The sequence below is a fragment of the Neltuma alba genome, unplaced genomic scaffold, assembly GCF_004799145.2.
Source record: "Neltuma alba isolate B1F8T4 unplaced genomic scaffold, ASM479914v2 tig00012126_pilon, whole genome shotgun sequence".
NCBI lineage: Eukaryota > Viridiplantae > Streptophyta > Magnoliopsida > Fabales > Fabaceae > Neltuma > Neltuma alba.
Window position 1 is genome coordinate 256,922 of NW_021636678.1, and position 11,684 is coordinate 268,605.

At 33.9% G+C, this 11,684-nt stretch overlaps 1 protein-coding gene across 1 annotated transcript; it reads right to left on the reverse strand.

Annotated features, from left to right (window-relative positions):
• Positions 1-6,890: 6,890 nt before the first annotated feature.
• LOC114723234 (chaperone protein ClpC, chloroplastic-like) lies at positions 6,891-11,404 on the reverse strand. Its single transcript, XM_028909401.1, has 9 exons — positions 10,819-11,404; positions 10,337-10,454; positions 10,100-10,249; positions 9,831-10,016; positions 9,284-9,499; positions 8,826-9,043; positions 8,480-8,555; positions 8,306-8,392; positions 6,891-8,110 (listed from the first exon to the last, which is right to left on the reverse strand). The coding sequence occupies exons 1-9, from the start codon at positions 11,397-11,399 to the stop codon at positions 6,929-6,931; spliced, it is 2,814 nt and encodes a 937-aa protein (XP_028765234.1). The 5' UTR covers positions 11,400-11,404; the 3' UTR covers positions 6,891-6,928.
• Positions 11,405-11,684: the final 280 nt, after the last annotated feature.

Sequence of the window (11,684 nt, forward strand, 5' to 3'; positions counted from 1 at the left end):
GAGTTAACCGAATGAGTCGAGAGAAAAGCTCATGTTACTAAGTTCGACCCTCAAGGCCTTTTTATACCGTCCCCACTCGTAGAAATAGTAATAGGCTAATTTAAATAGATTAAAAAAATCAATTAAATTAGTTATTTATAATAAATAAATATTTTTTAAAAATATTTTTACTAATTAAGTTTATTAGTTAGAACTACTATTATTAGAAAGACTATCTTAAAAAAAATAAATATGAGAGACAAAATAAATTAGAGTGTTATATTTAGAACCAAAATAAAAATTAAATAAGATCTTATATTAAAAACAAGAGGAAATAATACTATTATTTTTTTAGAAGACTTTTTTTTTTTACCAGCCTTTTTTTAGAAGACTACCTCAATCGTTTCTTTAAACTATTAAATAAGTCAAATTTTCCAGTTGGTTTTTTTAAAAAAATTAATTAATATATTTTCAAATAGTCTATGTCTTCGTATCCTTATTTAATGTTGGTCTAGGGCTTCTTTATTCTTATTTTGCTTCCGAATAATTTGTATTCTTTTTTTCAACGTTGCCGTAATTTTTACTCTTAAAGTTTTGGATAGAAGTTCACATTTTCTATCAACGCCAAGCCCAGAGTCCGTATAGAGCAAAGGCAGGCTTTATAAAGACGGACTTTAGATTGTCTCGACATTCCATAATAGTGCTTCTGGTCCTAAATATAACTAAATACTACTTCCGCTCGTTAATATAAAATTTATTTGACTTTTATTTTAGTTTTAAATATAAGATCAATTCACTTTATCTCTTATATTTCTACTTCTTTTTTTTTTCAAAGTAGCCCTTCTAACAATGATAATTTAGTCAATACACTTAATTAATAAAGATATTTTAGGAAAGACAACACCTATTTAGGACAAATAACTAACTCAACTTACTTCTTAATCTCTTTACATTAATTAACTAGCTCTTATAATTAGGACCGGAGGTAGTATAACAGTTAGTTAACTAATTTAAATAAATCAAAAAAATAAGTTAAATTAGTTATTTGTAATAAATAGGTATTGTCTTTCCTAAAATATCCTTACTAATTAAATTTATTGGCTAAAACCATCATTATTAGAAGGGCTATCTTGAAAAAAATGAATAAATATGAGAGACAAAGTGGATTGGGGTTTGATATTGAAGACCAAAATAAAAGTCCAACAAGATCTTATATTAAGGACCGGATGCTTGTAATTAAATTTGAACTACAAACTAGACTTATTTAAAACTAGAGGCAGTATATAATTTATCAAATTCCCAGTAAGTACATGAATTATGAGAAAATCAAAGTATTAATGGCTTTAATTAAAGATGATTTTGGAATGTTAATTTTTTTAAAAAGAAAAAAAAAAAAATTTTTAGATAATTTTAACCATATTAATTTGTATGATTTAATTAAATGAGTTTTATTTAAAAAAACAAGAAAAAATTTATTAAAAAAGATGGTTAAATAACCCAAATTCTTATTTGGGTAATTAAATTTGTCAAATCCCGTTCACCAAAAAAAATTTTGGTCAAATCTCTAATCAGGTTGTATGACCCAATAAGAGTTTTAAACTTTTATTAAATTACTGTAATGCCTTTTGATTAATTTGTATCCTTATTAGTTATTACACGAACTTGTGAACAGCTTAATTAGAAGGAGAAATACCCATAAGAATGGGAATAAAAATGTCCCGGGAATAAAAATGACATATAAAATAGAGTTAAAATTGATACAGCATCTTAAAGTATATATTAACATGCGTCACAAGTTCACAAGTACTTAGAAGAATAATAAAACTACAACCAAGCATAGAAACGCCAAAGAAATAATTGTTGGCACACAAATTTTTGTTTTGCAACCTATATTTACATAAAAGAAAAGGCAGATAAATAACCAGTATTAATCATAATGAAAATTAGACACGGAAGAGGAAGAAAATTAGTTTACCTTAACAACAACAGTTTAAGGTACATGAACGCTTAATTCTGAGATAATTCTTTATACACCTATACATACACATAACCCAAAACAATTTTAATGACACGTACATATCAATAAAACAAAGAGCCTCCCTAAATTTACCCAAGATTTCAAAATTTTCTTTTCAATTCGTCAACCACAATTAATTAAATTGATATATGAGCAACACATCTTAGTTACATATGTAATAGAAGAGACTTAATTATTAATTTTTTTCTCTCATGTATAAAAAAACAACATAAAAAAGTATCTGATTAATATTCTCACACTCAAGCATACATTTCTCAATTATTATACAGGATAAATTTCTCAATTACATCCAAGTATCCAACTTCCTAATACTCCTCCAATTCTAAATATAAGACTCACTTTTTAGTGTAATTTACACTACAAAATAGATATTATATTTAAAACTGGAGGAATATTATTTATAGACCATTTGAAGCTCTAATGTTATTCTTTTAGGCTTCCAACGTCTTTATCTTATTTTCAATGCATCCAACATTCTAAATCGTAAACAAAATTAAGCTGTTAGATGCATATGGAAAATAATATCAAAGTGCTAATGACATCATAAATAAGATTAAAATACTGAATGTTAGTAGGAAAAAAAAAAGCATTAGAGAACTAGATGCTACTTTATCCTATTATACATTCTAATCCCCCTCTCTTTTGAGGGTAATTGGAGCAAAATTTAAAATTCATTTATTCGATATATAGTGAATATCGATAAAGTGAGCTCTGCAATTCATTCTTTGAATGGAACTTTTATTATTTATAGTGAGGCGTACCACATTTTAATATACTACTACCGCTTATTATCAACATGAAATCTAGTTTATTGAGCAATTTGTACTATAAATTAGATCTTATCTTAAGTATTAGAAACAATAAAAGAACTAGCCCACGTGTGAATATCAGCTAGATCAGCAGCAAGGTTTTGAAGAACACGTGCTGCAACACCGTCACCCTCATGAAGCAGACTTAAAAAGCAAATGTTCAGATCCAATATAGTCGTGTCCTGAAATCAATTAATCCTCAACAATTATTTCAAGATAAAATGTTCAGCAAGCTAACAATATATATATATATATATATATAAGCTCATTTCAAATGATTCACTTAAAATTTTGGAATGAAGTGGAAACATATACAGGTTATTCACACGCAGTGTCCCCAGAAAAGCTTGTTAGCTTAGTGTAATTTGACAGCATATATGGTATAACCAACGATGCCCCATTTAGTAATACGAGGAAAAGTTTCTTATGAAACGAGGGTGGATTTAAAAACATGTTCGGTATGTTGATGGAATTATGGAATAACTTTCATGAATGGTCATACTAACCCATCATCAAAAATTATTATATGTGGCCATGTTGAGTCAATGGATAAAGAAAGGAACTATGGGAAGTGTGTTCCATGGATCTACCCCAAAAATACCCACTTTCATCATTTTTTTTTTTATGAAGTGTGTTCCATATAAAAGTGAGTTCCAGTATAAACAATTTAATTTCAGGATTCCACCTCTTGAAGCTTGATCCCCATAACAGACCTGAGAACCTTAGAAGCAATTCCAGCGTCCTTGCCCATGAGACCCAATAGAATCTGCCCCGTTCCAATATAAGTGTGGCCAAGACGTCTCGCTTCTTCCTGTGCAAGCATCAGTACTTTGAATGCTTCATCTGTAAAATTCTCACACCACATGGCTTGAGCTGCCCATCTGCTACTGTTAGGTCTTCTCCCTCGTCCAAAACTAGCAACCTTGGAATTAAAACCTCGTACAGGTCTCAGCATTAATACTGTGTTTGTGTCGTTCAAAAAAGGATTAACAGTTCGGAGTCCTGAGAAATCTGACATTCTTAAACCAGACGACGTTGTTGATATTCCATGTCCCTTGTGCTGATGATGATGATGATGATGACCATTCCTTTGGCCGGCCACTAAACCAGGCACATTGGTTGATTGAGCCGAAAGCCTCGACATGATTTCTCAACGGTTTTTTTGTTAATAATGGGATGGGATGTGTTAGCCACGCAAGTAATGAATTACACTCTTCGAGTTCAAAGATTAAAATGAGGGGAAACCACGAAGCACTCCATTAAAAAGAAACCAAAAACAAAATTAAAACAAACTCACCACAAGACTTGGCAGTTTCCAATAAGTAATTCCGAAATTCAGAAAGTTACGAATTGCCAGAGTATAGGGGAAAAAAATCCACAAAGAGATGAAGTTAAAGGTTAAATTTTGCCTTGTCTTCTTTCATTTATCGGTCAAGGGCTTATACATAACAAGGATAGGGGATCGTACCTAGACATATATCTTTTTCTTATACTCGTCCGGTCTTAAATATAAGACTCCTCTCGTAGTGTAAATTACACTACAAAAAAGGTTTTATATTTAGAACCGGAAGAATATATACTTATTTGGTTTGGCCAAAATATATATATTTATTTGGTTGTTAGATCTAGAGGGGGATCTTAGATGAGATATCATATCTCTCCTTCAATATATTTTTTCCATCTACGAATATTTATAGAACACAAATTTGTTAACTCTGGCATCACATCAATAAAATTAAGTGGGATAATCTAAAATAGAACCCATAATATAATTTTAAATTTTCAAAAAATAAGAATATTGGTATAATTAATTGTAATTTTCATAAAATGTTTATTCCCTGTTATTGCTTTCTCAAAAAACTTTTTAACATGAAAAATACTACATCCAATCTTTAATATAACATCTCATTTGGCTTTTATTTTGATCATAAATATAAAATCCCAATTCACTTTTTCTCTCATATTTATTCATTTTTCCCATAATAGTCCTTCTAATAATGGTAGTTCTAACCAATAAACTTGATTAGAAAAGATATTTTAGGAGAGACAATATATATTTATTACAAATAACTAACTTAATATATTTTCTTAATATACTCAAATTATTCAACTAGTTCTTATATTTAGGAGTGGAGGTAGTACATAATTATTTAATAACCACTTAAATACTCATCTTGTTCTTAATATAAGACCTATTTAACTAATTTGATTAGATTAAGAAAGTTAGATAAGTTAGTTAATTATATGAAATATGACATATTTTTCCTAAAACCTCATAATCATCTTCCTCAATATCCTCCCTCTCTCTTTTACTTGATTATGGTTGAGGAAGTATACATAAAGGTAATTTAGAAAAAACTGATAAACATGAGAAATAGATCTTATATTTAGGACCAAAATCAACTCAACAATTAGGTCCTATATTAAGAACCAGAGGAGTATGTTTTTATGTGATGAGCTTATTGTTAAAATTTTAAATTTTAAATATCAAATCTAATTTTTATTGTTTTTTCGCTAAAAATTTATGTACACCTTCATTTCCCATAAGAGAAGGAAAACTATATATGGTTCAGTAACAAACATGCAGCAGAACCAAAACCAGCAAAACATGCAAAAGCAAAACCCAAAGAACTAAAGTAGAAACAAAACACAAAAACAAAACGAAATTCAAGACATTAATTCCCAACCATCCTTGAATCCATCCCCTCAAAGCAACAGAGGGTAAAAGCTTTGTCAAGATTCACGAACTCCTCCACCAGTTTCAAGCCTGGCGAGGGATATTAAATTTTAATCGCTTGAATCAATGGAAGAAAAATTTACAGAATGGGCAATGAATCTTCATCCCAATATCTGGGAGACCGCAGCTCAAATCACCCAATTTTTCAAAGAAAACCAACCAAAAACAATCAACAACTGGTGGAATATCCCCATTATGTAGAGGAACAACCTTCCAAACCAAAATCCAATCTTTATCATAGTGTTATTCTTAACTTCAATAAAAGTGATTACAGAGTGGTGAAATTGAGCTATTTCATCACGAATAAAAAGGTATCCGCCAATGCTTTGAACATATAATAGTATCAAATTTTGAACAAGAGTATATAATAAAATACCTTTTTCCTCCCTCATCTGTTGCAAATAGTCTATTCGTTGGTGGAGCACTGGCTTCAAGATCTGTGTACACTGCAACATTTGGGAATCATGCACATTCTGTGTTTGTACTCCAGTGAAATTGGACAGTCAAATTTTCAGTTTCCTGACGTATTTGAGTGCAAAAATTACCGTGTAAGTCAAATTTTCTGCTGTTTTATCCACCATCAATATTATCCATTATTTTGAATATGCTAATTCTGACCTTTTCATAAGCATTTATAAGGGATACAGATGACATTGAAAACTAGAGGGTGATTGTTTGTTTCTTTCTTCATTATCTTTACCTTCTGTAAATCTTGAGTCTGTCAATTCCTATCTCTTTATGCCATTGGGAAAGGCATTATAGCTTCTTTTTGATAATAATATTAGAGTCCAATACTGAACCAGATATGAGAAGTCAGGTTATCTACTAGGGAAGACCTTCAACATGTTATTCTTTAGGCTTGTGATCTGTATGCTGCTTTATCTAATTATACTATACACTTGTTCTTGTGCTCGTGCATAATACGCTCTAACTCTAATGTTAGATAGCATAACAGCTAAGCTGTTACTGTCAGATTCAAAGGGGATTTGTGATGATGTAGATTCTAACATATCAGCAGGATATTTGAAGAAACCTGTGATTTTATGGATCATGTTGAACAGAAAGGCCAGTCAATTTTAGTTCATTCCTTTTGAAGGAAGAAGTAGATGCTCAAGAAGCAAAATATTTTTTTAAAAAAAAAAAACTTTGTAATCATATTTACAGTAAAGAATTGTACTATTAATATACATCAAAGATGGCTTCGCAAAGATCTTACAGGGACTGCATGAGAAACGGCATGGAAGGGGTGGCAACAAAGAAAAACAACGATGAAGGCTTTGCCCAAAAAGAAAGACCGACTATGACTAGGGTTTAAATAAGAAATAAGCGCTAACATCATCTCCACATAAGCAGAAGATGGCCATTTTATGCTAGGATAGCCTCCGGCAAGGTCTCTAAAGCACCAATGCTTCCATTCAGCACCATCACACTCCCATCAGAATCAACATCCACTATAACAGAATCACCCTCTTTGATCTCTCTGGCCAGCATCTTCTCCGCCATGCTGTCCTCCAAAAGTGCCATTATGGCTCTTCTTAAAGGCCTCGCACCATACCTGGGATCATAACCTTCCTCGACCACTCTATCCCTAAACTTTTCTGTAACTTGAAGTTCAATTTCCTTGGCTTTTAATCTGTCAAAGACTTCCCTCAGCATTATATCAGCAATCTCCTTCACTTCCAGCTTTGTGAGTTGCCTGAAAACAATCATTTCATCTAACCTATTCAAAAACTCTGGTCTAAAGTATTGTTTCAATTCCTCAGTCACCAAACTCTTGATACGGTTATAGCTGCTGTCCTTCTCATCATAGTCAAGGTCGAATCCTATTCGACGGCCACCTTTCTCAATCACACTGCTTCCTACGTTTGAAGTCATTATCAGAAGTGTATTCTTGAAGTCCACAGTTCTGCCCTTGCTGTCTGTTAGCCTTCCGTCTTCAAGAATTTGAAGCATCATGTTGAATACATCAGGATGAGCTTTCTCGATTTCATCAAAGAGGACTACAGTATAGGGCCGACGCCGAACCGCCTCGGTCAACTGGCCACCTTCAGTGTAACCGACATATCCAGGAGGGGAACCAATGAGCTTGGAGACAGTGTGCATTTCCATATATTCACTCATGTCAAGCCGAACCATGTCTTCTTCAGAGCCAAAGTAATATGTAGCCAATGCTTTTGCCAACTCAGACTTCCCTACACCAGTTGGACCGGAAAATATGAAGCTGGCAATGGGACGATTCGGGTTCTTCAACCCAACCCGGGCTCGGCGTATAGCTCGACTAATGGCTTCCACTGCTTCATCCTGACCAATGACCCTCTTGCGTAGGGTCTCTTCCATCTTAAGGAGAAGGTCAGATTCATCCGCTGAGATCTTCTTAACAGGAATACCAGTCCAAGAAGAGACTATGTGTCGGATGTCATCCTCAGTAACAACTTGAACTCCATCTCCTGCCTCACTCTCAGCCTTGTTCATCTCCTTGCGTTGCTCTACAAGTGCTGAGATTTGTGTCTTAAGATCCATTTCTCTATCTCGCAGCTCTGCCGCCTGCTCAAAAATTCATGTGCCAGCAGCAATCCATTAATTATTAACTAAACAAGCCTCCAAGTTATTAGGACATAAGTTCACTTGATTAAAATAAGGAAAATGTTAACACTAAACCCTAAGTTATTGTGAAACTGGATAAGTTGCTTCAATTTTTAAAGAAAACCACCATTCTCTTCTTTAGAATGAAAGCATTACCACTTTAAAGTCTTGGTCGTGTGAAGCTTCTTCTTTCTCCTTCACAATCTGCCTGACCTCCTTTTGTAGCTCTTTAGCTTCCTCAGGTAACTGGAATAACATAAACCCAGCTCAAGTATCACAAAACTAATCAATAGAAAAATTGCTAGCTAAGTAAGGTAAAATTACAAAAGATACCTGTGCATGTCGAAGTCCAACCCAGCATCCAGCCTCATCAACCAAATCTATAGCTTTGTCTGGTAGAAATCGATCACTGCAGAAAACATGATTATTTAGAAACCACGAATCACTTGGTTAGAAAACACTTCAAGAAGAAAATAACAAGCTTCAAAAAGCATCTAATTAATCTAATGATATTGCACAATTACATTAGACATGAAATTTCAAAAAGTTAAAAAGGGCTGTTAACATTGTACCACGAGCTTCATTTTAACATGTAACCTTAAATATAATATATTTTTATATATGCTACATCGAAAAAAGAAAAGATTAAGTAAAAGAAATAAATAAAATTGCAACAAACCTGATGTACTGGTGTGACAACTGAGCAGCAGCTGCAAGAGCCTCATTAGTGTAGCGGACTTTGTGGTAAATCTCAAAACGTTCTCTCACTCCTGTCAAAATTTGTATCGTCTCATCCACAGTAGGCTCCGGTATTTTAACAGGCTGGAATCGCCTCTCCAATGCTGCATCTTTTTCAATGTGTTTCCTGTATTCATCCAGAGTTGTGGCTCCTATACACTGTATAGATCATTAAGCATAAACTTAATTTAATTTCAATACAAGCAGCAATAGCGATATTTGGCTACTCATTAATGGTCAATTCAGTAAAGGCTTGCCAAGAACTCCACTAACAGTTGGTCTAACTTGATCATTTGGCATTTTAATGTCAAAACTGTTTTGGAAATTCACATTCCAAACCTCAATGTTGGTTATTACTTATTATTAGATCCATTTGTATTACTCAATAACAAATATTACCTGCAGTTCACCTCTTGCAAGAGCTGGTTTTAGCATATTTGCAGCATCAAGTGTTCCTTCAGCTGATCCAGCTCCAATTAGTGTGTGCACTTCATCGATGAAAAGTATTATATCATTATTTTGTTTGATTTCCTCCACTAATTTCTCTAATCTCTCCTCAAACTCTCCACGATATTTAGTTCCAGCAACAAGTAGACCCATATCAAGACTGATAACCTAAATTATTCAGAAGAAATCAATCTGTTAGAAAACAATGGGAAAGGTACCAAGATATAACTAACTACTTATTATCTAGGAAACAGAATTCTGAACCATGCATCTATTACAGCAGCAAGATTGACAAAATAACAAGGACAGAGAAACTGCCTTGGCACTTCTGTTAATTTGACAGAGACGTCTGGAGGTAGCCACTATGTGCCAAATACAATTGAGATGCAAGATCTTTCAAATGATTAAAGTTCCGAATTCCCCAAAAATGTGTTTAAATTTACACTGAACTTAAGAACTATATAATTAATCCTTTAATATCGATGGAAGTATTTCTAACCTTCTTCCCCTCTAGAGTTGCAGGCACTTCACCATTTACAATCCTCTGAGCAAGACCCTCAGCAATAGCTGTCTTCCCAACACCAGGTTCTCCAATTAGACAAGCATTATTTTTTGTACAACGACTTAAAATTAGAGTGACACGTTCAATTTGCTCCTGCCTTCCAACAACAGGATTCAATTTTCCCTGCAAGAACAGAAATAATAAGCCTGCGTACACATTGACGCATCATAATTATCAGTCATCAATAAATATAAACTTTCAATTACCTCTTCAGCTAGCTTGGTCAAATTTGTACCATATCCCTCTAAAGTGGGCATTTTCTTTTGCGGACGAAAAATTGGCATTAGATTGCCACTACCACTTGGGCCCACAATATAAGGGGCCTCGATAGAACTCGCAGCAATTATGCAAATAACCTGTGCCCGTAAACTAAAATTTAATAACTAACATTGAAGTTAAGATTATCAGCAGATAAAAAACAGAAAAGATGGAAGGAAACTAGCCTCTGAGCGAATTGTAGTTGGTTTAGTACCCAGGTTTTGAAGAACACGTGCTGCAACACCTTCGCCCTCAGCAAGGATACCCAAAAGCAAATGCTCAGATCCAATATAGTCGTGTCCTGAAATTCTCATCAAGATTAAAATGTTGGGGCAAGCTAGGCCAAAATATAGAAACAACTAATATACAATCTTCATTATCAAAATGGCCACTTATGGGAACAGAAAAGCTCCGACTCTCTTAAATGGTTCCCTTGAAAACCATATATAGAAACACCTCAAGCATGCATAAGGTTAAACTTGGAAGTTGGAAGCTTTCTGATGTCTAACTACTCTTAGTTTTTTCTGTTCATGGTTTCCCATCCTCCAATAATAGGCACTTAACTGGCCTCCTCAAGTTGTGCAAAATAACTATAAACATATAAGACAAATTACCAAGTTAGTAATTTGATCACATGAAAAATAGATGACGGTATTAACAAATTACTAAGTTTTTCGCTTCTTCATTTGAGAGTTCCAACACATGCTTTGCTTGACGTGTGAATGGAATTTCAACAGCAGCAAATCCACTGCCCTTTCCAATTATTTTCTCAACCTCTTTACGTGCATCTTCAAGGTTGATTCCGTTTGACTTTAAAGCATGAGCAGCAATACCCGTGCCTTCGCTAATGAGACCCAGTAGAATTTGCTCTGTTCCAACAAAATTATGACCAAGACGTCTCGCCTCCTCCTGTGAAAGCGTGATTACTCGGATTGCTCTCTCTGTGTAACGATCAAACATGGCTTTAGGTACAAATCGTTTGGCCCTCCCTCCTCTAGAAGAAGTTGCAATTGACACCATGGAACGAAAATCTTGTCGAGGTCTCAGAATTGTATTTGTGTGCTCCAAAGGAATAACAGCTTGGAGTCCTGATGAGAAACCTGACATTCTTAAACCAGATGCTCCTAAAGTGTGGCACATTATTTTAACTGATCTTCGTGATTTTTTAGACTGCTTACGTTGATGGCCATTCCTTTGCCCACAGACTAAACCAGCGACGGTAATTGGCTGAGCCAAAAGCCTGGACATGATTCCTGATGGGAGGGGGAACGAGAAGCGACGGTCAGAGGAGAGGAAGAGAAAGGTTTCGATTCATTAAAACGTGTATTTAAGGCACTATTTATAGGTTTCCCCGTAACTCTATAAATAGATAAACGAAACACAAGACAATGATAAATTATCAAGATTCAAATTTAAGAATAAAGAGTTGCTTAGGAGAAGATAGCTACATTTTGACGCCAAAAAAATCTTTTCTTTAACCCTCTTATTATATTGGGATTTTTTTAATTTCTATCAATAACTATACTCTCTTCT

What these genes read in the sequence shown, in the direction of transcription:
- LOC114723234 (XM_028909401.1), bottom strand. Translation starts at nt 11,399, where the DNA reads ATGTCCAGGCTTTTGGCTCAGCCAATTACCGTCGCTGGTTTAGTCTGT. An exon ending in TTGTCACACCAGTACATCAG is followed by an intron (nt 8,556 to 8,825) that starts GTTTGTTGCAAT and finishes TGTTTTCTGCAG; the next exon opens with TGATCGATTTCTACCAGACA. An exon ending in CACACGACCAAGACTTTAAA is followed by an intron (nt 8,111 to 8,305) that starts GTGGTAATGCTT and finishes TGAATTTTTGAG; the next exon opens with CAGGCGGCAGAGCTGCGAGA.